The following is a 25207-nucleotide window of genomic DNA, read 5'->3' as shown; positions in this document are numbered from 1 at the left end:
CAAGTTAATTAATTCATCCATTAGTCCATCCATATCCTAACCTCATCTCTAATTTCATCAGCATGGCAGATGGTCTTGTGGTGTATCAGTTGATGTAAAAAATCTTTCCTGATTAAAATAAGCTGTATCAAGCTACATGAGCACCATCCTCCAAATATCCACATCAAATTAAACAGAACATTAACAGAACATTTCTGTTTGTTCAACTGTACTGTCACTTTAAAAAAGTTAGCTAAAAAACAGACACAAAGATTGAAAAACAAATAAAAAAATCCTAAACAAAACCATAACATCCGTAGTGATCAAGTCATTGTGCCAACTTTTACATCACATACTGATTCAAAGTAGTTCTCTGAACATCAGAGATCCTGAGAGGGGCAGAGTTTTCTCCGCCGTCACTTAAACATGGACTGAAGAACGGTTGGAGTTTGTTGGTGAAGGAGCAGCTGGTGAAAGAGTAGATCATTTCTGCAGCATCGACGTCATAAAAGGAGACCAAGCCGTCCTCGTAATCCACAAACACGCCCACTTTCTGAGGCTGCAGTTTCAGGGGGAGCGCGATGTCTGGATCAGCAAGAGCCACGTACTCATTTCTGTTCCTCAGCTGCAGAGCCCAGTAGCCGCCCTGCGGGCAGGAGACGACTTTTCCCTTTCTGTTTGCCGACTCACTGGCCACCCCCAAGTCCCACTTAGTTTTCCCCTTAACCTCAACCTCATAGTAGAATCTACCAGAGGAGAAGCTCTGCTTCCCCATGATCATAACACAGTATGAAAACCTCTCTGGATTGCTGGGAAGATTCTTCTCTGTGTCACTGAGACTCACTTGTTTTCCATCATCAGACAAGATGAGTTTGGGATGTGCCGTGTCAGGGTCTAACGTCACATCCACCGCATACTGCTGCACCCTTTCCAGTTCGGCCCGAAGCAGCTTCATGATCTCGTTGTTGAGCGTCTCCCTGAGGTGAACCACGGCTCTGGCCACTGTTCCCTCAAAAGCTGGCTGATGGAGGCTGACGCTTTCCCAGTCCTTAGTGGGTGGGAGGGCGCTCAGGGACGAGAAGTTCTGGAGCAGGTAGAGGTGGTCGTCAGAAAGTGAGAGCAGCTTAGCGTCACAGTTTGTCTTCATCAGCTGACAGATCTCTAAATCCATCTCTTTAATGAAGACCTCAGCTCTTTTTGTGGTCATGTCCTCTTTCTCTTTAATGTGTCCAAGGAGCTCATCCTGGCCCGTCTCCACAAGCTGCTTCAGTAGATCGAAGACAAGCAAACCATCTGCTGATTCTTTGTCTGCTGCTGCCTGGGTGAGCGTTGTCACCTGCTGAATCTCCTGCATCTTCAGCTGTCTCTTCTGGATCATGTGCTGAAACACAACGTCCATCTTCCCCAGCTCGCTCTTCTTTCCTTTGTACTCCACTTCCAGGGGCAGAACATCATGTGACTGATGGTCTGTCTCCTTGCAAAACTGACACACGCTCGTCTGGTCAGTCTTGCAGAACAGATCCATGAACTCATTGTGCTTTGTACACATTCTGCCCTCTAGGTTACTGAGCGGGTCAATAAGCTTGTGTTTCTTTAAAGCCAACACTCGGTGATGTCGCTCCAGGTGAACCCCACAGTACGAGGCCAGACACACCAGGCAGGACTTGAGAGCCTTTGATTTGGTCCCGGTGCAGATGTCACAGAGGACCCTGCCTCTCTCAGTATCTTCTGAGGTTTCCCTCGTGCACCACTCTCTCCACTGATCAACCATCTCAGATATGAAATAGTTGACGTGCAGCTCGAGGCTCGTGTCGAAAAGCCTCTTGCACACGGGACACTGGATCTTCCTGCTGATCCTCCAGTTCATGGTGATACAGCTTTTGCAGAAGTTGTGTCCACACGGTATGGTGACGGGACAGGTGAACACGTCCAGGCAGATGGAGCACAGAAACTGCGCCTCAGACAGCGGACAGGCAGCAAGTGTCATGTTGAACACACACTGACAGAGGGTCAAACGGAGGGACAGATGAGGGAAAATGTCAACACAGTGGTTTGAGTAAATATATATAGAACCAAGAACTGTGTACTCACCAGTTTATATATAGAGGACTGTTCTGCTGTGTCTCAAACCTTATCCCAGTTGCTCTCTGCAGGAACAATGTCTTACACCGACTGTAGCCCAGCTGTCATCGGGGGATGTGACTTCTCTTTTCAGTGTAGCTCCACCTCCTCTAACTGCCTCTATGGGAGGGCGTCATTATAATGTCCACTTCTTAAGCCTTCTTAAGGAGTTGATCGGCAAGACTGACCAGATTTGCAACTGAACTCGGATCAAGTTGTACTGCAAAGAGGAACGGACGGAATGAGTCTCAGCAGAAGTAGAGGAATATATTACAATGAAAACATTGCCACTAAATTCATTTGATACATTTCAAAAAACTTCTTTGCCTTGCACAGCTAGAAGACTCTGGTTCGCGGTCAAAACAAGGTCCTTTCTGTGTGGGGTTTTTGCATGTTCTAACTGTGTTCACGTGGCTTTTCTCTGGCAAAGTGAACACTCAATTACACTCAGTCTATTTAAATGGACAACAACCACAACTGCCTTTGATGATGTCACTTGCCATCCTTTGACAAAAGATTTTTGCCTTTGATGACTTTGAATCCCTTAAAAAAAAAAAAAAGGGCTCACTTGCCTTTCATCTTTGTACTTTCACGAGCAACCATGGAAAAGAATCATCCAACTCACGCTGCAGTTACATGAAATTTAGGATCTTAATAATAATTCTGAAAAAAAAATCTCATGTTGTGATACAGAGCAGTCCAATTCACCACAGTGTGGACACTGTGTCAGCTGAGAGCGCCTCCAGTGACCCTCATAGAGGGGTACACAATGAATGAATGAATGAATACTGGTATATTCCGTAGAACACCATTTCTGATTTTCCTCCAAGTACCACCAGAGGAAGCTCGCGTACCAGTCAAATGCACCTTCGAAATAGTTTTTATCAGTACTCCTCAAAGCTGAGGAGTTGACATCCAATAAAAAACATGTTTCAACATTAAAACTCATCATTTACATTTTTTTTCCTGGCATGTGATGCATCTCAGGCTGAGAGACAATTTGTACAGAGATAAAATACTATTTCGACAGTGTTTTCTATTTCTACGAACATCATATATGTAAGTTAACTATTCAACCGATGCAGTCAACCCTCTAAATATTAATTATTCACAGCAGATTATTTTTGCCATTAAGTATAACAACAAACGCAGGCTTGACCAGGTCAAATAAACCAGGCTTTTTTCGCTCCAAATCTTTAATCCACATATGTAAATTGAGAAGTTGAAATTACTTAAGTAAGCTTCAAAATGATATAATTGTATCTTCGTTCTTAGGTTATTTTATGTTTATTCTTTTAGATTTGTGCTTGGTTTACACTTACCCCGTCTCCATCAAGCCTGTTGTTGTGATAAAGGTTTAGAAAACTTTTTATAATTGCTTAAAGACAAATAAAAACTTCAGGGATGTGGTCGGCAAACGTGGCCCGCATTTGTCGACACATTTTTGACAACATCCAGATGACAACTTCACCCTTGAGAGGATTGAGACACAGCTAGTGTGACACAGAGGCTAAACTGTCTGATTGAATACTGACAGGTATTGTGTTTAAACTATTTATTTATTCAACAAAACAATGATTCCATGAAGCAAACTCTTTACATATAGTCGTTAAGCTGATACCAATAACACTCCGTTCTGCTGTAAATGCAAAACATCACATGTTAATCCCACAGAAGAAATATGGGGCTAAAATAAGGATACCAATGTCAAAACATGCCATCAGCTCAGCTCCCCACATCTCCTCTATTCAAAAGTGACTGAGAACTCATCATTCAGTCTTCTGTTTTTTCACAAAAGTAAATCGTTATTTAGAGAATATAAACACTGAAACCAAGATTTGGCATTTGGTTTACTAGAAAGAAAATAAATACCATTCAGGTTCACAACCATCTTCTGTTTCAATGCTTGTGCTAGCATGAAGTACTGTATGCATCCAAGCAATGCATGGGAAGTAATGCATCGATGAAAAGCTCTCATTTTTTCACCACCTTCTCCAGATAACCAATGAATCTCCTCAGGTTGACTTTGATGTTGTCCAACACGCACAGCTGCTGAGGGCTGTACTTTCCTCTGCCCTCTTTGCGGATCTAGGAGGAAAACAAGAGCACGTTTTAGTTTAATGATTAAACACGTGGAAAATGATCCATGAACGGATGGAAACAAAACATGAAAGAAAGTTGTAAGGAGCTATAAAGCAGAAAAACAACCGTGCAGAAGAGGTTATGTTCATAAAACATTTGAGCAGCCTGGAAACACGGTGTTCAGTAAGAAGAAATGAATCACTGGTACCTTGGCCTTAAAGACAGGTTGAAGTGCTTTAAGTGCAGGTAGTAACTGAATGTTTGCAGCGGCCGTCTCCGCCTCATCGCCATCGGCAAAAACATCAAACAGGGCGTCGAGGGCTTCTCCGTTCACAACGAGGTCGGTGTCCCTCGTGGCAACTTGAAGTAAGGCGTTTCCAATCATCTGCGGCGGGAGCGGAGTGCGTGAGAGGAAGGAAAAAAATAAATACTCCCCCATAAAAGAAAAACAGAGACAGGATTATACCTGAAGAGTTTCAGCAGTGCCTTTCTCTTTGGCTAAAGTGCTGCCCGTGATGCCCAGGATGGCGACCGCGTTGACCCTCACGCTGACGACGTCACAGCGGGTGGCCGCTTCGCTCAGGCTCATCAGCTGCTGGGGGGTCATACACTAAAGAAACACAACACAACACAGATATTTTTTTTGATATGAATACAAAGCATGAGATGCAGAAAATGGTGTGGTACAAAGACATATATAAGACGTTCAAGGAGAAATAAAAGGGTCACAAAAACAGCACGTGGGGCGAGCTGCTCACATGAAATCACACTCACCCCATCACCCTCCCTCCCCGTTTATTATCCATTACTCTCGCCGCACGACCACAGTAAAAGTATAGCAGCGTTCATTATATAGTACAATAGTTTCACAATTTCAACAGAGTTAGTTATTAATCATTGAATAAAGTCTGCCTTGCCATTAATTATGTTTAATGTGTGTTCTGTGTTGATCTAACCAGCAAAGAAATGTCACCATTTAATGAGTGTGTGTGTGTGTGTGCACACTATGTGCGTCTAATGAAGACAGACATTTACCTCCACCTTATTGTAACCTACATTCATTTACATAAGAGTGAATGTATATGGAAAATGACAAAAAAGGCAACCCTGTGCAACATGTGCTTTTCCATTTTCACAACCTGTAGCTGTTTCGAAAGGTGTGAACATGCTTCCTGGTCAGCAGCTAGAATTCAGTGTGATCTACCGTGAACAATAACACAACCCTCTGCGCTCCGTTACACCTGGAGTGGAAACTTAATTAATATTATAGATGAAACGTGGTTATCCTTCCATTTTGTGTTGACAAATATCTGCTGTGAAAAAGGTCCATTACACCAGGATTATTCATGACATGCTTGAGTATCACATACACGTGTTTGTAGGAGTTTGTTAACATATCAGTGACATTATTCCAATCCAAACACCAATGGTCACAGAAGTGGACAGATGTAAAAACAAAAAACTTGGTGGAGACATTTGCACAGTACTGTAAGAGCCAGCATTTTAGATTACATATCACTATTAATCATACCCTTTTAAAATCTCTTTCTTGACAGATACACAACTTTGAGTGCAATACAAACCCAGTGGTGTAATCGTGTGAATTCTCCCCTAAATGCAAATGAAAGTGTGTTTTGTACCTGGGGGATATTTTTAGAGACAATCATCTGTAAAAGAGATCGCATGGCACTGATGACGGCCTCAAGGAACTCCTCGTCTTTGGATATCTCTGAGAAAAAAACAAAACAAAAATGTGAGCCAATGATTTAGATGATGCAATAGTGTACACTCTGTGCTGCTGCAAGTGATCTGTCTACAAATGCAACCATGGCCGTCACTCCTCTGACCATTTCTGTGTCCGCTCAGCTCGACTCTAGTACCTGCTCGGGTGAAGTTCCCAGCGGACTGAGCCGATACTAAAATGTTTCAGTACCATGAGTCAGTACACTGAAAACAACTAGTTTATGCGTTTGTGTCGCGTATAAAACAACGCCATGGCGGTTTCGAGCAGCCGTGCTACGACGACCCTGTCCACGTTGAGGAGGTGCTATAGTAATGGAAAACGACGTATATGATGCCAAACTGAGTCGAGCCGAGCCTGAGCCGTGCTGGTACTGAATAGCGGAAAAGTGAGCTGACCTGCTGCTCCAAAAACCAAGGTGGACAGGTGCTGTGCCGCTCCCTGCAGGGCTGCTGGTCCTCCCAGAGACTCCGCGTCCATGGTGGAGAGGAGGCTGTGGAGGCATGTCAGAGCCCGGGACTGTACGCGCCGCATCCTACAGCAACACAGTTTGTATGCTCAGTGGACAACGCGGAGACTCTTGAACACATTATCATTATCATTGTCAGAGAGTGAAGCCGAGGACGACTATTTAGATTACTTTTTTATCAGGCCTCTCCAAGACGCACTCTGATGGCACACATCTGTGGCCTCCTTTGTGGGGAACTCTGTTTTTTTGAGGATCTGAAATCAAGAGAGAACAAATATACGGTATATGTCGTAGAATGAAAGGTCTGCTTCTACCTCTCAATCTTTTTAAATCGGGTCTTGAAACTTTGATCCCCAGAGAACGGTGAATGTATTTTAATGTGAATACATTTTATGAGTTATACTTATTTATTTATTTTTTTGTGTGGAACATTTTATAAACAATTTAACTGCCTCAACTGTCCTTGTATGGGTTGAGACCTTTTCAGCTGCATTATCGCTGCTCAGTTTAAAACTTTTTTCATTCATCATTTTTTGCACTTTGGATTGCCTCACTACCTGAAATGTACTACACATATAAATTGCCTCGTCTTACCTGAACTGTACAGGTGTGTAACTAAGAGGTCTGGGACTGGTAGTGGACCTTGTGTTGGGCTAAACCAGGCTGCAAAATCAGATCATATCAATCAGATAGTCTGACATTTATAGAACTTAAATGGGGCAGTGGTACATGTTTTTGTGTCAACTGATAAACACAAATCAGGCCAAGTAGAAAATATAGTGTTTTTCATTTAGTTTTCATTTCTTTTTTTTCCACCATTTTTGAGTGTTCACGTAGCTAGTGCTGTAAATAAATAAAATAAAATCCTGGGCAAAAATAGAACCGAGCCTCTTAAAACAGGACACTTGTCAAATGACAAATGTCTTTAAAACCATGGATTGCAGATCACACAACTTTGGTAAATTGGCAACTGCTACTTTAAGCTGTTTCTGTTCATCAAGTTGGCAGAAATATCACAACTCTGGGGGGAAAAAAAATGATGTCTAAATCTTTCCCCACTCTGAATGAATGATCACAATTCTATTTTAATTGTACAGTCAAATTACACATGTTTGTATTGAGTCTGATACTGTGGTGTGAGGGTGTCTGTCGTGGGGTGTTTACCTTTTCAGGGACGCTGTGGTTGATTAGTGCACCGTGAACCTCCGCTGACAAACACAGTGGAGACATTAGACTGGACTCTCCGTCATGAAGACCGTCTGGACACACGTCGCTTTCGTCGCTGCTCGACTCCTCCTCCCACTCGTCATCAGATGGGTCTTAACAGGCACAAAGAAATGATGAGATTCATTTCTGATAAACACATAGGCAGTAGCCCTGGGGCCAGTGCTGCTGTACGCGTCCACAACACTCACCGTCAGAGCAGCACATGTTGACGATGATCTCTAAGGACGTCTGCTGGGCTGTCAACAAGGCCGTAGCCTCCCTCAGCTCCTCCCTGCACCTCTGGACAAAAAAAACAAGAAGCAATGCGAGTCAATTTCTTTTCTTTTAAGACATTTTAAAGACGAAAAGGAGACTTTACAGCACTAGGTTTAGTGTACACGCTCACTGTACGCACAACAAGGACCAGCAATGCACGTACAGCAGAGAACTATCAGTACCACTTACAGGCAGGAGGTCGGAGAAATCTTTATCACCCTTTCCTGCTTTCCCATTCCTCTGTTGAGGTGCCTCCTCCTCCTCTTCCTCCTCGTTCATCTCCTCCACAGCGAGTTCCCCAGTAGCTTGTTCATCCCTGTCTGCCGTAGCCGGCTCGTTTGTGTGACGAACCTCTTCCGCTTGCCTCAGTTCAAGGATGAGCGTGCAGGTGTCAAGACCCAGGCATTGGGACAAGGTGGCCACCACAGCGTTAAGAGCCTGGGCCTGACGAGCAGCAGGCAGATTACCCTTCAAGTTCCACAGGGTCCCTGAGTGACGCAACAGGCCGAGGTATGATTTTATTTTTGTGTATTAATAAACATCACACTCAATTTATCAACTGCGGTGTTGGTTCTTCACACTTGTATACAATTTCTGTCCAAACATGACTCACATTAAATGTTACACTTTTGAACAATTTAAAACAAAGAGACGACAAGGAGACAAATTGTACCTGCAGCCAGAGTCCTGAGCAGAGTGTGTGCCATGCTGGGTTGAGATGACAGCAGCAGGGTCTCCAGGGCGCCGAGCACAGTGCTGTTGATGCTGCACAGCAGCTCTGGGTTGTCCTCAGTCACAGTGTGCAAACAGTGGCCTGGCGGAAGACAAAGACTATTTTGACTATTTTCCATAGTGTTTTTGTTACCATTACAAAGCTGTCTGCTATGTGTATCACAACCTTTAAAGGCATTTGCACACATTTTTCCTGCAATTTGGATGTTAATATCTTCTGAATCAGTCGATACAGCTTTCATTTCAGCAATGGATACATGATTGAAATTAACAATATTTAATAAGCAAAATACACACAGGTGGGACTGTTTACAAAAAGAACCTTCTTCAAATCTTCAAACTGATAGTCAGACATCCTCAACCCTAGCCCTTGTTGGCAGTGCACTCTTGTTTTGGACAAAAGATTCAACGGAGAAGACAGTAACTTTGTAAACCTGCTAGATTTTAGACGTGCAGGTCCACCAGTGCCCGCAAATGTATTATTCATATGCTCAAAGAACAAAACAATATGCAATACAACCAGAAAATACAGATTTCCAGGTTAGAAATTGGCAGTACTGTACTGGAGCATGCAAGTATGAACAATGGAATGTGTAAAGTCTCTCACCACATATGTAGAATGCATTAAAAACCAAGCCATAAAGAGACTGAAGCAGTAGTTTATTTTGGTCATGCAAAGTGTTTTGAGTTTAGCAGAAACATCTAAATATCAAAACTGTTTGAAGGCAAACTATTTTATGGTAACAGGTCCAAACAGCAGTGCCAATCAAGCGAGGAGGGGAATACGTTATTCAAAAGGTTCGTACTTAAGTGTAAAAGTATGAAAGCAAACTCAGACCGACTGAATGCTTCCATCCCCAATTGAACCGAGTCCCGAATCGTACCAAGTCTGGCGGACTATCAGGTGTGAAAACGACTTTAATTTATCTTACCGGCAGATATGGCCAGTTCCACATTGTGTGGATGTCTCTCCAGACACTGGACGACCAGGTCCAGAAGACCCGCCTTGTTGAACACGGACAATGCCTGGCTGCTGCTTTCACTGAACAGGAAAATACAGAAAATGACGAGGATGTAAGAAAAGCTATGAAGCTGAAGCAGCTTTGGGTCAATTATTATAAGGTAACATTTGCAAGAACCGAAACACAAAAGGTGGACTTGTGGTTTTCTGGACTGGCTATGAAAAGTGGCACAACAGCATCGTACTAGTGAGTGGTATGGGTGTAAAGTACTCGCTCAGCAAAAAGAAACCTAATGAAATAAAACATCAAAACACAAGCTTGAGTCTTACCATAGATTCCAGAGTAAGTTCACTGCTTCATTAGCTACCTCCTCCACTGGATTCTTCTGGTCTTTCATCTGCACAACAGCACTCTCAAAACCAGCACAGCACTGAAGAGAAAACAATAGTGTCAAGAATTAAGTATATTTTATTTATTTATTTTAATTAAAAGGGTCACACAAGTGCCTAAACACATAGAGTGAGGGACGTGCAGTGGTGAATTCTCACCTCTCTAAGCAGCGCTGTCAGAGGAGTCATGACGTCGTCTTTGACCATGTCCTCACACACCTCCTGACCACCACATGTACTCAGGTTCCTGTCAGGGAGACATACTCGTCATTCAGTCGGAGGAGACTCGCTATCAGAGATAATGTGTTTAAGAGGTAAACATTTAAAAACACCTAACAGGCAATACACATGCACAAATGTCATCTGCTTTTTTCACACGAGCAAACATATAAACAACTGAACATCATGAGACAATAACAGTAAAACCCAGGTAATCAATACACGACACGAGTACAAACATCATGTGTTGTTGTATATATTTTTTTTTATATATGATTTTAGAATTGTAATTCAAAACAGCAACAGCCTCACTACTGACTCACCTGAGCGCTCCTGTGGCCGTTTCTCGGACAGCCAAGCTGCCGTCCAGCATCATGGGCCCCAGGCGCCTCACTGTGCCCCTCTGCAGGAAACCAGGGATGGTCTGGCTCTGCTGCACCACCCTTGAGATACTGGCACATGCAAACTCTCGCACGTCTGCACTCGGACTCTGCAACTGTAGAGAAATACAGTATTGTAGCATGTTGGGGGGCTGATGGATGGAGCTCTCCCAGCAAGTGTAAGACATTGCTGCACTTGTTAACATCATCCTAGATGTAATGCAAGTGTCAGTTAACGTGGACATATTACACCCTATTTCCCCCATTAAAATAGTTCCCTGGTGTCCTAATGAACATGTCAGTGACATGCTTTGGTCAAAATACCATAAGGATGAAGCATCATAGCAGTTCAATAACCCTGCTAAACCCGCCCCTTTCAGAACGCTCGGTTGCAGCTCTTAGCTTCATTGTTTAAAGTATCCGTCACTTAATTATAGCCATTGTAGAAAGGATGCATGCTGCTTGTGCTGCGTCTCATTCACTAAATGTTCATCTTAAAGCTGCAGTGCATAATTTGTAATTTAGTATTATTCTAATATTAAATTAATTGCCAACTATTTTGATAACCGATAATACAAAAAATTCAGGATATTATATATGCGTGGTGATATTATATTGCTTTTCAAACATCAAGTATTAGGGGCGGGAATCACAAGAGACACCAACACGGTATTCTCCCCATGTTTAAGTCACCATACGATATTATCACAATATTGCAATATACCGAGTATTTGTGAAATCAAATATTGCGATATACTCGCACACCAGCTCTAGTGAGAGTGGACACTTGGCACCATCACCATTTTTGTGCTAATACACAACATGTTTGTTTATCTGTGACATCAGTTAAATAGTTAGATATCAGCACGCAAAATATCACAATATTTCCCTGTAACGACTCCCCCGCCCCATACCAAGTATTTACTATTATTATATATAATCATTGTATTAAAATATGTATTTATAATATATAATTTTTAAACTGATGTTACAATAAAAACAATTGACGTTTCAGTCCACTAGATGGTGCCAAGTGCTCACTAGAGCTGTTGTGCGAGTATATAGCAATATTTGATGTCGCAAATTCTCATTATATCACAATATCGTATTGTGACTTAAATATCGCGATAATAATCACGAAGACATTGGTGTCTCTGGCGATTCCCACCCCTAGTGCCACACCACCATCGCCTGTCATTTGTGCACCATGTCTCATATTCTGGCAAGTAAACATGTTGTCTGTGCAACAATCCCCTGCCACTTCACGAAGGCCTTGTTGTCAAATTGAAATCATGTACTAATACATGTATGAGGAGGCTGATGATTGAAATCACGCACTCAACAGTTAAATTAATGTCTCACTCCACTCAAGACCATCTTAGGTAGAATTAAGCACGACACACACATACATACATCAGTAAATCATTCACTTGACACTTGACAATGTTCCTACTAACTTTCTCCAGTAATTCCGCAGCAGGGGAGTCGTCATCCCCGTGTTCTTCCTCCACATCGTCCACTTCTTTCATAGCGTTCACCGTCAAACCGACCGCGTCAAACTTCGGACGTTTAAATTTAGTGGTTCTACTTTTACCCATAACTTTATTTCGGTGTGACCTATGATTGCAACGTCCACTTATCTCTCGCGATCATTCAGATTTAGTGACACAACGTTAAACACTCAGACCACAGCCTGACTGGACGAGGCCATGTGGAAGATTGCTCCTTGCCGTAAAACGACGTTGCTAACAGAAAGCAAAGCGGCTGTCGCAAAAACCTCAACGCAACAATCTGCACAAACTATAATTTAAAGCCACAGTCATTTGCCTTAACATGTAAATAAACCGAGACATGTACACACCTGGAAAAATTTATTAGGTCAATAATTTTAAAAAATAGAAACATTTAGATAAAATACATGCTTAACTTCATAAACAGAAATCAACACATCTGAACTCACACTGACGGGATAAAATGTGAGTAAATCAGCAGCATCGATGGTGACGTCAACATGGCAACACTGTTAAAACCCTGATCACTTATTTTCTTCAGTCCTGCAAATGCATTCCCATCATGACTACAACATCTGACTGCCCAAGTAGATGCAGGTCAGCGAGCAATCGGCAAAGACCAGGAACAGTGTCTGAACCGCCCACACAAGCCACTGGCTACTGGATGTTCGGCCTGGGTTTCAGAATAAGTTTCCCCGTCTGTAAAAAAGACCCAAATATACATTTTAATCAATTTGTGTCAATAGTGCATAAACAGCATTAAATGACAAAGTACTCACATCATCACAGGACATGTTGTACTCTGCTAGGACTGTCCGGCAGCGAGCAGCGATACTGATGAGGCAAAGGTCAAAGATATCGCAACAAGTAATGCTAAAACATGAACAACAATCATTGTCCAAACTCTTGGTTCAGCAGCTGATAATGATTGTGTGGTGTGTTGAAAACCTAAACCTGCAAATCTATTACACATTCACAAGTCATTGTTTTTTTAACCTCTTAGAAAATGAATGATCTACTGCAGAGGGTCACGACCTGGGGAGTCCTAAACCCCATTGGGAGGGGCCAAAGCTCCATGAGGGGATGCAAAGCCCTTTTGATTTTAAAGGGTGTAATTACGTTCATATGCAAATGATGAGAAAATAGAGGCTGCATCTAATTAGACGGCATCCAAATTAATTTTGCATTGGATTGGGCAACAGAAAAGTGCTACTCCCTTGCGACCGGTGTTTCTTTAACATCTGTAGTCTATTCTCATACAAAGCCACAAAATGGGCGGAAAAAATTAACTGCTGGATGTCCTCCATTGTAGTCTATCACGTCACGTTCAATGTCATTGCCTGTGCACAGATACAACGTCACGATATGCATCTTGCGGACACAGCCATCGGACAAAGTGCACACCCCGCCTACCAAATATAGATAACCATACCATACTGTACTGTAGCAAACCAAACTGTATCATGATGGAAACAAGGCTTAAGAGTGTGTGCAGTCATGGTGTCTGGCTCTGAAATAACTGGTCTTGAGAGTCAAATGCAAGGGAGAGCAACAAACTCGGACTCCAGAAATGTGTTCCTAAAATACAAGCTAAAAACAGTCCATTTTAAGATGCATTCAAAATGTACAGTACAATTCACGTCTGAACGTTTTTGTAGACTTTCTGTGATCTCAGTCATACTACAACCGGTTTGCAGCTGTTTGGCTTTACTAGTGCAAAGTTGCGATTGCATCAGTTTGTCTCGACATAAACAGTTCACTTCCCATGTGCAACATGGGATTAGAAAGGATACATCGACGGTGCCACAACTCGTTTGTGTATCCCGGCAAAGAAGAGAGCTATAAGAGTGATGCAGCTGATCGTGAAGAATGGATGATTCCACAATGACGAAAAGAAGGAGACCTGAGGAACAGAGTGACATCAATATAAATACATTCCCGTTTGTGGATTTTATTTACGGTAAGCAATGGAACTCACATTTAAGTATATTAAGACAGAAAACAACCACTCTGTACTTACAGCAATACATTAAATGATCAACAGCTGAATCTGATGATAAACTGGTGATTGGTGACTCTGAGCACACATGTTTTTGGAGGATCACTTCTACACTTTTCATTTTCGACGTTGTTAGTCTACCTTGGGAAGGACTTGGCAAAACCTAGCATCTAATATTCAAAGTCTCTGTGCTGTAATTCCAAGGACATTTCTTCGTAAAAACAGACGTTACTCTCTGCTGTGTAGATCAATAGTGACAGTATGTACAGGTATATTCAGTCTGTTAAGGAGACACTTTTCCACTTTACATACCTTTTGTGTGTCAGGATCTATTAACCAGTTCCAAGCACCAGTAGCCGTGCAGACAGACACCACTATTAGAATCACTGAAACATCACAGAAAATTTAGACACTGTGAAATCACATACACCATTGATAGCAACCGTTTATCAGCAATTACACATGCACCAACTTTTGTGTAAAATTAAATTGTAGATTTAGAATTCTTTAAAAACACAAACCTTGTAAGTACTTTTTTTTTTATTTCTTCCAAAACTCTAATTCTAATGAACATTTGGTATTCATTATCTTAATCTTTTTTTGTCTGTACTTCTGTAAGACGTTACTTGATCTTATTTAATTTGATTATATCTTGTCGAATAGGGGGATGTAATGACACTATGGTAAATTTAGCAGCCTTGAAGGAGGTTTGTACTCTTTAAAGCGCTTTCTCTAGTTTGATCGCCAAACCTCTTGTTGAAATCAAGTAACAGAAATACATATAACACAGATTTTGACGTAACCACACCAGGAGATACACATGTTCTCTGCCATGGTTCAAAAGTTAACACCAACAATTATCCAAAACAGTGAGTAGCAAAGGTAGCAACTGCGTAGGTAGAAACCCAGAAATTTTAACCTCTGTAAAAAAAAGTGGGTAGTGCTCACTGTAAAGGTGTGATAGAGAGTCTGCCACTGACAGTCTGTTACAGTAGTTGTAGAGCCCCAGGTTGCACAAGTAGACAGTCGACTCCTGGTCTAAGGAGTTCACACTCCTGAGTGGACTGAACAGGACCTGACTGGACAGTGGCGACTGACTCATTGTGTATTGGATAACGATGACCTGGATGACTACTTACTTCTCCACCTGCCTGTTGCAGGTTGCAAACAGGACACATACTCTGTCAGTCTTCTCTCAAAGGCCTTCAGGTCTGAAACAAAAATGGGCAGATTAAATGTACACTACACTTTATACTTTATATCTTAAAATAGATAATGGAGCAACATCGTCTAAAATGTATGAGATACAATCGTCATACTCATGAGATTATTTGGTGATAACGTTGTAGGCTGATGTTTGTCTCAGCTCTGACGCTCAGCACAAATTAGTTACTAAGTGATTACTGTCAGTTAGTAATGGGTTGCACAATGATTCAGAGTGTCTTTTGAGAAACCCTGGAAGTGTTTAGTGAAGACGCTTGTGTCTTTCACGGCGAGTGATCTCCCTTAGACTTTATGAACATTGTTCTCTATGTTGTGAATAAATAGAGAAATCCTGCACTGTTAACTTTTCAGACGTTTGTTTTCTTCAGTTAGATCAGTACTTCTCAACCTCACCCCTGAAACCTCACCTCCTCTGGGGGGGAGGGGGGGGGCAATGACAGAAAAAAATAGAGAACCACTGAGTAGACACATATCATGATTGTAAGGGAAAACACTAATCTTCGGCTATCTTTAAGATTAATTACTCACATCCTGTGTCCACTATTGACCAGCCATAACTTACTTAAAAACTTAGTAAGTTAACTTAAGGTCTGTAACCTTGCTTTTCATAAAGAGTTTCATTCATTGTTATTTGTAAATCTGCAGAGAGAGAGGGGGACGATAAGAAACCCAATGTTGTCTTTCCTTGGGACGTCTCGACATCTTATCCTAAGAGGAGCTGTCTCAAGATGTGTGGGTTGTATTCTATGACCCAGGACATTGCTGGCAGAATTGAAGAAGATGCCTAGCTGTTAACATCTCATTGTTCTTGTTTAGATCCAAGGAGAACATAGTCTTTGTTCTTCTTGGATCTGAGTGACTGTCAATAAAGTATTTCAACTTCAGTCATCACAGACTCCAGAGACTTCATAATTGGTCATCTCCTGACAAATCCAAAATCTCCACCACAGTGATGTATGGCAATATGATTGTTTTGCAATACATTATCACAGAATCGTTGTATCATGATATTATTGGTATTGTGGACCATGTATCCCATATATCGTATCTTGAGGTACCCTGTGACTCCCACCGCTACACAATACACTGAACACGAATATAAATTGTTGCTTATATAATGTGAATGACACATGAAATGCATTTATTAAGATGAATACATATATTTGACTTGACAGTCATGCCCGTGGCTGCGCTGTTGCAGGACAACCTTGAGTGTATTAGAAAATGATAAAACTACCAATAGTCTTTGACTAGCATGGGGGTTTGCGTGCATATGAAACCTCGTAAAATTAACCTTTTTGTGAACCATTAGACTGGAACGCTTCAGAGCTCCATGAAGCTTCGTCTGACCATCACTACGGTCAATCATGAACGTGTCCAAACATGACCAAAACGTTTGCTAACGATTCATATAAGCTAGCCAGCATGCTAATGTATCGAGAGCAGACTAACCACCTATGACAACGTTGCGTATAACTTTGAAATCCCACTTTATGTGTATATTGTAAGGTGTTTTTGCTAATTGCAGCCATGTAGTTATAAACAACACCGGACATTTAAAATGCGTTAATGTAACTAGTTAGTAGTCAGTGTTAGTTACCTTCGGCTTGTTCCAGAGAATTCATGTTGTCTGGCTGTTCCACTACTTCCTCTGCACTGATGGACAGGCCGTTCAAACCAATCCTCTATGGCACAGTGAAAGATGCTCTAACGTGATTGGACCTAACATGAGAAATGGGCTGAACAAAAAGCCGAAGCCCTGCTTCCCATTGGCTAATTAGCAGACGCCGGACTGTTTCTTAAAGGACAGCGTGAAGTCAACCAAACTTACATGAACTCAATCAGAATTCTCCATTGTCCCTACAGTATCCTTCAACTTACAGTTTCCATAACAAAACAATTATAATAGGTTTAATTCCTTTTGAAAACCACCTAAATCACTAAAAAAGAAAGAAACATTTATTCATCTTGTCTTACTTCATACTTTTATATCGCACATAATCTGTGGAAATGTGGGGAAGCTTTCAAAACAAATACAATCTTTAGCCATAAAAATTACATCATTGTACATTAAGCAACTAAGCTATGTACTCAAGTCTGAAAATCAGGTTGATGTCAAAGCTGCCCAAATACAGTACAAATTTTAAAACCAACCTAACAGCACCCAACCGTTGCTTTAACTGAGGGAAAAACAACATGACCTAAGAGACAGAGGCTTTTTGACACACATAATGAGTGAGAACTAACATAAAATATTATTAAATTACAGGCAAAGCAATCAAATTTATGTAATCATTTCAACAATCAATTGAAAACATGTTCACATTTCCCTGAATAGATTCAAATGAGTGCCCAAAAACAACATATAAAACAGATACCATATCATATGATAGAGCACTTTGAATCTCCTTTATAATTGTTTTATTTTCTGATTTGCTTGAATACTATGAATATGAATATTGTAACCAAAGCAGAAAGCTTGAAAATTAGTCAAGTTTAAAACATAATATAAAGAGGGGGTAGGAGTCGGACCTCCTACATATTCTTTTCAGACACAGATCATTGGAGTTGTTATTGATGTTTTTTCTGCCTTAGTCGAGTTTGGATCTGTTTATTTTCTATGATGTTGCAAAATGTTCATAGATAGCACACCAGATATTGAACAATGTTAAGAGCTAATTAGCAAATGTATTGTAGTGTTATATGTCATATAACACTAGGAATAGAAATCATCATAATCAGCAACAAAGCATACAGTACAAATAAAACCCAAGTCATATTAAATATTCATGGCTTACATTTACTTTGCTCCGGTTCTGGCATTCACACATTTACTTGAGTTGTTGATATGGTTATATTAATTCAGCATGATTGTTTTGTTTTGTTTATTGATAATTATGATATATGGAAATGAATTAGGAAAGTGGACTGTGCCTGGAAAAGGATTTCTCATGATAAAAAAAAAAGAACTCACACACCATCATGCTAGATCAGATGAAAGATTTATTCAGCAAATCGCAGAGGTTACAGAGGTTAAATGCGGATAAAAGTGTCAAAATGTACTCTCAACAACTGACATACCTTTAGTGCCTGTAATAATTCTTTTCAGACTTTGACACTCCACAGGGAAATGTGTCACTTCACATTTTAATGATTAAAGGTTGCTACATGTTTAAAAATCAAGTGCAGCCAAAAATGCCCTCACTGAGTCCAAATATCTTCACAAAGATAGGTTTGAATCAAAAGGAGTCATGTTTTTGTTGTGTATTGAATGTTTTACCTTTCTGACATGTCTGTTTATTTATTGTGTGGTTTTTTTTGTATGTGTAACTGTTTTTAAGCACCACTGGAGTTTTGCATCACAATCTCATAGTGTTAAATGGCAATGCAGCTTTCAATATCACTTTTTATAAAATGGAATCCTTATCCCTATGTTGTTGTTTTTCAGAGTGTGTAGTTCACTGTATTGCTTACAGGTTTCAGTTTGTTCTTCAACTTCACATTGAACTTTTCCTTCAGAATTTTCTCTATCTCATCTTCTGCTATGTCCCTCATGTCCACGTCATCAACCCCTTCCTCAGGTTTGAAAGTGACCTCGCTGTAGGTGAGGCCTATTAGGGCTCTGAATCCTGTGGGTGTTTGCAAAGAGCAGATGGACTTATTGGTGAACAGTGAATCAGGATCTGTCTGAAGTATGTCGTTTATCTCAAAGAAATAATCTGCCTCTCGAGGTGTCAAGTCGAAGCAATAGATCTGCTTTGTTTGCTTCCTGTCGATCAAGGTTGATTCAGCAAACTCTGGACGAACAACCTTCTTTCTACAGGTCTTCTCCAGTACCCAGACACCCTCCTCATCAATGAGACGAAAGATCCCTGTTGGCCCGTGTTGCTCCTCTCCAGAGATGAGCTCCAGAGGCTCCAGTATTTGGGAAGACACCCCAAAGCTGACATCTGCTATGTAAGATTTTCCATCAATGACAATCTTGTTGATGAGATGGCTTTCACGCACGTTAAAGTCATTGAGGGCGCTGTTGAAAACTCTGGAGCTCAGCGTTGTTGTGTTGTAGCCCATTTCTCTCAGCACCCAGCCAAACAAAAGGTTGTTTTCAAGGCAATAACCTCCACGATTGCTTACCACTATCTTATTATAAATGACCTCTAGGTCTATGATGTTTCTCTCACCACTGTGAATGCTGAGGTTTTCAAATGGAATTGACATGACATGCTGCTTGTGGATCTGCTTCAGTGTTGCAAGATCAAGTTCTTCATACGAGCCAATGAAACCAATCCTTGCAAAGTACCCCTCCAAGTCCATTTTTTTCCTGGAAAATACAGAACGTTACATGAAATGTCACATTCTAATAAACAACACTCAAGGACACGAAACAAGGACTTGATTTTTAGAGTACTGTTGCTTCTCAATCTGCTTTCCCCAAGTACAGCTAAGGCATGTAGTGAAAGTGTCGTGACACACACACACTTCATTATTAGTTCATTAAACTTGTGAATTGTTAAATCCACCATCATCATCATTATCATCACCATCCTCACTTTTAATGTAAAACATTGCATTGCATGAACAATAGGTTCATTCACTTACATTTAGCTCAAATATAATTGTTGCTGGAAGTAATTATAAAAATGTTATGCTTTGTTAAGCGTTTTTAAAAGTTTTATGTTTTTATGCTTTTTATTTTTTTATCGATGTCATTCTGTATAGCACTTTGGTTTTTAAATGTGCCCTATAAACCCATTTGAGTTGAGTTGAGTTTTTGGTCAAGTACTTAATTATCTGATAGGGCAGCACAATAAAATGTATTTATTTTCTGTTTAAAGAGGGACTTTAATTTCCCATTAGCCAACTGCAACATTTAATTTAAAGCTTAAGGGTGTGTCGAATGTAGGGCATTTGCAAGACACACTACATTCTCGGCGTAAAGGCTTGATGGCATTTCTGGAACAAGTAAAGTTACCTGTAGGGCAACAAACCAAAAAATCTCAAAGAGTGATTATTCATGAATATTTTATGTATATGTGCCTTTTATTCATAGCTGCACCCATCACCGAGGCCCGTTTTCTAAGGTGCATATGTTTAATTGTGTAAACAAAGCAATAACCTTTCCATGTTTCCATATGAGAGGGAAATCCTTTGTTCCCAGACACTTGAGATCTTTGCAGACTAACTCAAAACATTCAAAGAACGTTAGTTCATGTTTCTCCACAGCTTAGTTAGAACCAAACCAAAGACTAACATTTAGAGAACGTTTCCTCAGAGTTCTGCAGAAGCCTAACACGTTGCCTAAACGTTGAGGGAACCAAAAACTGAAACGTTCTCCCGTGGTTTACAACTAAAAGAGAACGTTCTGAGAACCTTGTCCAGAGGTTTGAATGTTTGTATTTCAACTGGGTTGAAGCTTTGCAGTTGCTAGAGTCCCCTTTAGGTAACAATGTAAGCTTATGTCTTACTTTTTAAAGACAATTGTACATATGAACCACATAGGAATATAGGTAGGAATAAGGTAGGGTTTAAAAAACTAAAACTAAAACAAAAAAAACCTTGGTGTTGAATTCAGGTTGAAGTTATGTTTGTTTTTATCTGCTTGTATGATGCACCGTATCGCTATAATATTCTGTTTTTTCATGTGCATCTATTTCACAGATTTTTATTGACGTCATTCTGCACAGCACTTAATTTGGTCAACTTCGGTTGTTTTTAAATCTAGTCCATAATTATGTAACATTTGAGTTGAGTTGGACTCTCCCTGTGAGTAGACTGACTCTGGTTAATGTCAAGAGTAGAAACCTTTTACCTCAGAACAATGACACGACGGTCTTCCTTCTGTCTCCACGGCTCGGCCAAGTGTCAGAGAGAGAAAAACTGAAATGTGAAATAAGGCAAACAAGAAAAAAGTGAACTGCGAAATCAGGGGGGAAGTAGGTGGAGACGTCGCGCCTTAGGGGGCGTGTCTTTCCTATGCGAACGAGAGAAGAAGAAGACACGGTCCATAATACATGGTGCACTTAAGTAGAAAAGTTACCAATGTACTGAAATTATGAATACACTGAGGGCGATTTTTTAGTTCAAACGTTGAAAGTAACGTTGCTTTTCTTAGTTGTCAGACTTACTTGACCTACTTTTGCGTGGAGTTCCTGGACAATGAGTGTCCCATTGAGGAAAAAGTGGAACATGAGTGGCTGGAAGAGTGGACTGAGGAGCAGAAGGGCAGGTTTTATTTCATCAAGTAAAAGGTTAACTATTAAATCTGGGTGAAAACATGATGCTGTCCCAACTAGACGGAGACTGGGACACTGTGGTCTCGCAGCCTGTTGGAAACATCCAGATGGACCATGCAGTCTTGTATAAAGTACCTAAATGAGATACTTAAGTAAAAGTACAAGTATCTTAACAGAAAATGACTTTGGTAGAAGTTGAAGTCAATTTGTTACTTATGTTAAAGTCTTAAAGTATATGACATTTACTGTACTTGTTGTACATTTACTACTTACAAAAATTACAGTAAGTAATTACTGCAATTACTTAGTAGATATAAAGGGATTCAATTCGTGGCCCTCCTAGTCTATATGTGTCCTCGAGCAAGACACTTAACCCCATATTGTAGCATGTGAATGAATATGAAAGATGAGTGAATGGAAAACTATAGTGTAAAGCAGTTCAACTCTTCTGATTTAATTTGGTAGTAACGAGTAATAAAGATAGTTAGGGCAAATGTAGTGGAGTAAAAGTACAAGTTGCTAGAAGCATATATAACAAAGTAATGTACAGATATGTGAATTTTGTACTTAAGTACACTAACAAAGTACATGTGAATGTGGTTTTGTGGAGGCATGTGATCAGCGGACGGACAGCATGTGGCCAAGAGGAAAGGAATTTGTGCTTGTAACTGGAAGGTTGTGGGTTCAAATCCTGGGAAAGACCAGGGGTTCTCTGAGCTAGGCACCACTGCTCTTTGTGTGCATTCTCTACTGGTGTAAAATGGGTTTAATGCAGAGGTTGACTTCACTGTCACCATGTTTGTGTGCAAAAATAAAGCAGTGTAGACATTTGTTTCCCCCTCATATAACCAATATAAAAGTGAAAGGCAACAGTTGTTCAAGGACCTTTCAGATCTTGGACTTTCTGTTTTTTCTTTCCTTTAAATCCATTTTTGGTTCAAAGCAGAACATTGGATCTGTTGGGAGAGCAGCTATCAGATATTTACATACTAGATCTAGTCTAGAGTGTATATTAGAATATAGGGTAATGTCTACCCTCACCTGCGGAGGGCAGCATTACTCTATCTTACGTACAGCCTGCCGAAACCCTATATCAGAAGAAGAAGAAATGCCTTACTCGGTTTGCGTAAATTGCGTAACGAAAAGCACGTACCGCACCGGACTGAGGAAGTTCATACTTGTGTCGTTGTCTTATCACTACCTCTGTACATTTTGGACAACCTGAGGGTATTTTACTCACTTTATACACATCGTATGTTGAGGTCGGTACCCATTGTGAATGTATACGATTATTTAGACTCACAGACTTTGCATTATTCGTCTTAAACGCCGTCCACGCGTGTCAGAACACGCCACTCCACTACGTTGCATGTTTTTTTAGAACGTGGCGCGTTTCATACATGTTAAGAGGGAAAGTATAGGTGAGGTATGAAAGCTGAGTGCACAGCCAAGATGCATTTTTGCACATAAGAACTAATGCCTTAATCTGATTAATTTAAACACATTTAACAGCGGAATCCTACTGTTGGTGAACTCACCTATGTTGTGTCACATTTCTATTATTCTAATTTGCTTTGCTTCTGAAGGAGTTTTCACATTTCCATTGCTGCTGCTGTATTTTCAAACACATCTGTTGAGGTAACTGTTATTTCATAATCCCACAGATTATCCTGCTATGGAAAACAAACCCAGAGAAACGTTTCTGATCACTGGAGGGAGTGGATATTTTGGCCATCGGTAAGAACCAGTTTGCTTTATACCTCAAAAAGAAAGGAAGAACATAAATCTTAATGTAGTTCAGACAGTGATCCCGTCTGCCTGTCAGTCATCTGATGCTGCCACTCTACTTTACCAACACAAGGTGGCGGTATTGCGTCATAATCTCTGTCAAATGAGCTATTTGTCTACCACAGAGCTTGTGGTAGGCATGAAAGAAGAGCTGCATTTGTCATATTTATAATGTTATTTTGATAAATGGTTGACTCGTTTCCCCAGTGGTTTAATTCCTTCATCAATAACTGTGTTCCCCTGCAGCCTGGCCTGCTCCCTGTATAAAAAAGGAGCCCGAGTCATTCTGTTCGACACAGTCCCTCCACTCCAAGAAGTACCAGATGACATTGTGTTTGTGCAAGGGGACATATGTGACTATGACCAGGTTGAGAAAGCCTTGGCAGGTGTGGATTGTGTATTCCACATAGCTTCCTATGGCATGTCGGGCCGGGAGCAGCTGAACAGGCACCTGATAGAGGCGGTGAATGTTCAAGGCACACATCACGTCCTGAAGGCCTGCGTTGAGAACAGAGTGTCCAGACTGGTTTACACCAGCACCTTCAACGTGGTGTTCGGAGGACAAGTGATAGAGAATGGTGACGAAAGCCTCCCTTATCTGCCTCTCCATCTCCACCCTGACCACTACTCCAGAACAAAGTCCCTGGCTGAGATGGCCGTGCTCAAAGCAAATGACACAGCACTGAAGGACAGCTCCGAGGTGCTGAGGACCTGTGCACTGCGTCCGGCAGGGATCTATGGGCCTGGAGAACAGAGGCACCTACCCCGGATAGTTGGGTACATAGAGAGGGGGATCTTTAGGTTTGTTTATGGCAAATCCAGCAGTCTCGTCGAGTTTGTCCACGTGGACAACCTTGTGTTGGCTCACGAGTTGGCTGCGGAGGCTCTGACCCCGGAGAAGCAGCGCCGCTCTGCCGGCCAGGCCTACTTCATCTCAGACGGCAAGCCTGTCAATAATTTTGAATTCTTCAGACCTCTGATTGAGGGCTTGGGCTATCCCTTCCCCAAACTACGTCTGCCAATCTCTCTCATTTACTTTTTCGCCTTTCTCACTGAAATGATTCACCACCTCGTCGGGCCCTTCTATAATTTCCAGCCACTGCTGACACGCACAGAGGTGTATAAAACGGGTGTGACACATTACTTCAGCATGGGGAAAGCCAAGGTGGAGCTGGGTTATGAACCCCAGGAGTACAACCTGAACGAGGTCGTGCAGTGGTTCAAATGCAGAGGCCATGGGAAGCAATCGCACAACTCCTTCCTTGGTCAGTTTCTCCTCAACATCCTGTTTGCTGCTGCCTTTGTTGCCATGGTTCTGTCTTTTCTTCCCGTTGTTGGCAGTTGATGAGGTTACACTCTACAAGGAAACCATCACTCTGATATTTTCAGCTGACGCACTGTATAAAACCACAATGCAGTATTTATGAGCCAGTCTTGTTAAAGTGTCATTACTGACCGGTGATTCAGACCAAAAGGCACACAAGGTCTCAGAGAAAGAACATCAAGGAGGTAGTTTGGCTGTTATACTCTTAATACACAATATTTGAACAATAAATGTATTAAGTCTGGTCATTGTATCTGCAGGATTGCAGATATAAGCAACTTATAAGCCCATCCAGTGACATATATGTACTTATCAATGCCTTCTGTTTTCCACAACACTTGCCTCATGAAAGACAATCTCTTGGATCAAAGTTGATGATGACTTAACGTGTAATTGTTTTTAATGTTTTGTAATAAGAACACATTGTTTTCTCAATTGTAATCAATAAAACATTACAAGTAAAACAAGTTTGGCTGGCTCGAATGTTTGTGTTATTGACATTTGATAAAGATTGTGTAACCTGTATTTACAGTTTGGTGGTGTTGAGTCTTCCTGAATTACAGGTTACGGGT

At 41.1% G+C, this 25207-nt stretch overlaps 5 protein-coding genes across 7 annotated transcripts; 1 reads left to right on the top strand and 4 right to left on the bottom strand.

Annotated features, from left to right (window-relative positions):
* Nucleotides 1–231: 231 nt before the first annotated feature.
* Nucleotides 232–3576, bottom strand: LOC122772327 (zinc-binding protein A33-like). The gene is made up of 2 exons (XM_044030286.1): nt 2071–3576; nt 232–1978 (listed from the first exon to the last, which is right to left on the bottom strand). The coding sequence occupies exon 2, from the start codon at nt 1964–1966 to the stop codon at nt 323–325; it is 1644 nt and encodes a 547-aa protein (XP_043886221.1). The 5' UTR covers nt 1967–1978; nt 2071–3576; the 3' UTR covers nt 232–322.
* A 64-nt stretch (nt 3577–3640) lies between these two features.
* On the bottom strand, nt 3641–12575 carry heatr3 (HEAT repeat containing 3). 2 transcript variants are annotated; one of them, XM_044030285.1, is made up of 15 exons: nt 12517–12575; nt 10500–10672; nt 10117–10204; nt 9898–9998; nt 9539–9648; nt 8548–8688; nt 8064–8362; nt 7808–7898; nt 7557–7711; nt 6564–6646; nt 6322–6458; nt 5823–5911; nt 4649–4792; nt 4391–4567; nt 3641–4188 (listed from the first exon to the last, which is right to left on the bottom strand). In XM_044030285.1, exons 2-15 carry the CDS (start codon nt 10550–10552, stop codon nt 4075–4077), a joined length of 1782 nt encoding a protein of 593 aa, XP_043886220.1. In that variant the 5' UTR covers nt 10553–10672; nt 12517–12575; the 3' UTR covers nt 3641–4074. The 2 variants fall into 2 exon arrangements, with proteins under 2 accessions (XP_043886220.1, XP_043886219.1); XM_044030284.1 differs by lacking the exon at nt 12517–12575 and adding an exon at nt 12014–12345.
* LOC122772329 (nuclear envelope phosphatase-regulatory subunit 1) lies at nt 12411–16971 on the bottom strand. Its single transcript, XM_044030287.1, has 6 exons — nt 16891–16971; nt 15206–15277; nt 14379–14452; nt 13861–13970; nt 12847–12901; nt 12411–12766 (listed from the first exon to the last, which is right to left on the bottom strand). The coding sequence occupies exons 1-6, from the start codon at nt 16913–16915 to the stop codon at nt 12725–12727; spliced, it is 378 nt and encodes a 125-aa protein (XP_043886222.1). The 5' UTR covers nt 16916–16971; the 3' UTR covers nt 12411–12724.
* Nucleotides 16972–18273: 1302 nt separating this feature from the next.
* On the bottom strand, nt 18274–21228 carry si:dkey-78a14.4 (arylamine N-acetyltransferase, pineal gland isozyme NAT-10). The gene is made up of 2 exons (XM_044031125.1): nt 21100–21228; nt 18274–19611 (listed from the first exon to the last, which is right to left on the bottom strand). The coding sequence occupies exon 2, from the start codon at nt 19602–19604 to the stop codon at nt 18735–18737; it is 870 nt and encodes a 289-aa protein (XP_043887060.1). The 5' UTR covers nt 19605–19611; nt 21100–21228; the 3' UTR covers nt 18274–18734.
* A 1412-nt stretch (nt 21229–22640) lies between these two features.
* sdr42e1 (short chain dehydrogenase/reductase family 42E, member 1) lies at nt 22641–25102 on the top strand. Of its 2 annotated transcripts, none has more exons than XM_044031124.1 (3): nt 22641–22750; nt 23188–23260; nt 23558–25102. In XM_044031124.1, exons 2-3 carry the CDS (start codon nt 23199–23201, stop codon nt 24654–24656), a joined length of 1161 nt encoding a protein of 386 aa, XP_043887059.1. In that variant the 5' UTR covers nt 22641–22750; nt 23188–23198; the 3' UTR covers nt 24657–25102. The 2 variants fall into 2 exon arrangements, with proteins under 2 accessions (XP_043887059.1, XP_043887058.1); XM_044031123.1 differs by having other exon boundaries at nt 22641–22785.
* Nucleotides 25103–25207: the final 105 nt, after the last annotated feature.

The sequence above is a fragment of the Solea senegalensis genome, linkage group LG7 (assembly GCF_019176455.1).
Source record: "Solea senegalensis isolate Sse05_10M linkage group LG7, IFAPA_SoseM_1, whole genome shotgun sequence".
Lineage (NCBI taxonomy): Eukaryota > Metazoa > Chordata > Actinopteri > Pleuronectiformes > Soleidae > Solea > Solea senegalensis.
This window is presented reverse-complemented; position numbering and strand designations above follow the sequence as displayed.

Excerpts from the sequence above, each read along its gene's own strand:
- LOC122772327 (XM_044030286.1), bottom strand. The coding sequence starts at position 1,966 with ATGACACTTGCTGCCTGTCCGCTGTCTGAGGCGCAGTTTCTGTGCTCC.
- heatr3 (XM_044030284.1), bottom strand. The coding sequence starts at position 12,154 with ATGGGTAAAAGTAGAACCACTAAATTTAAACGTCCGAAGTTTGACGCG. Across the intron at positions 5,912-6,321 it reads CTTGGTTTTTGGAGCAGCAG|AGATATCCAAAGACGAGGAG; the intron begins GTCAGCTCACTT and ends TTTTTTTCTCAG. Across the intron at positions 4,793-5,822 it reads TCTCTAAAAATATCCCCCAG|TGTATGACCCCCCAGCAGCT; the intron begins GTACAAAACACA and ends GTGTTTCTTTAG.
- LOC122772329 (XM_044030287.1), bottom strand. The coding sequence starts at position 16,915 with ATGAATTCTCTGGAACAAGCCGAAG. Across the intron at positions 14,453-15,205 it reads TGCAACAGGCAGGTGGAGAA|TGATTCTAATAGTGGTGTCT; the intron begins GTAAGTAGTCAT and ends GTGATGTTTCAG. Across the intron at positions 13,971-14,378 it reads TAGATCCTGACACACAAAAG|GTCTCCTTCTTTTCGTCATT; the intron begins GTATGTAAAGTG and ends TCTGTTCCTCAG.
- si:dkey-78a14.4 (XM_044031125.1), bottom strand. The coding sequence starts at position 19,604 with ATGGACTTGGAGGGGTACTTTGCAAGGATTGGTTTCATTGGCTCGTAT.
- sdr42e1 (XM_044031124.1), top strand. The coding sequence starts at position 23,199 with ATGGAAAACAAACCCAGAGAAACGTTTCTGATCACTGGAGGGAGTGGA. Across the intron at positions 23,261-23,557 it reads AGTGGATATTTTGGCCATCG|CCTGGCCTGCTCCCTGTATA; the intron begins GTAAGAACCAGT and ends GTTCCCCTGCAG.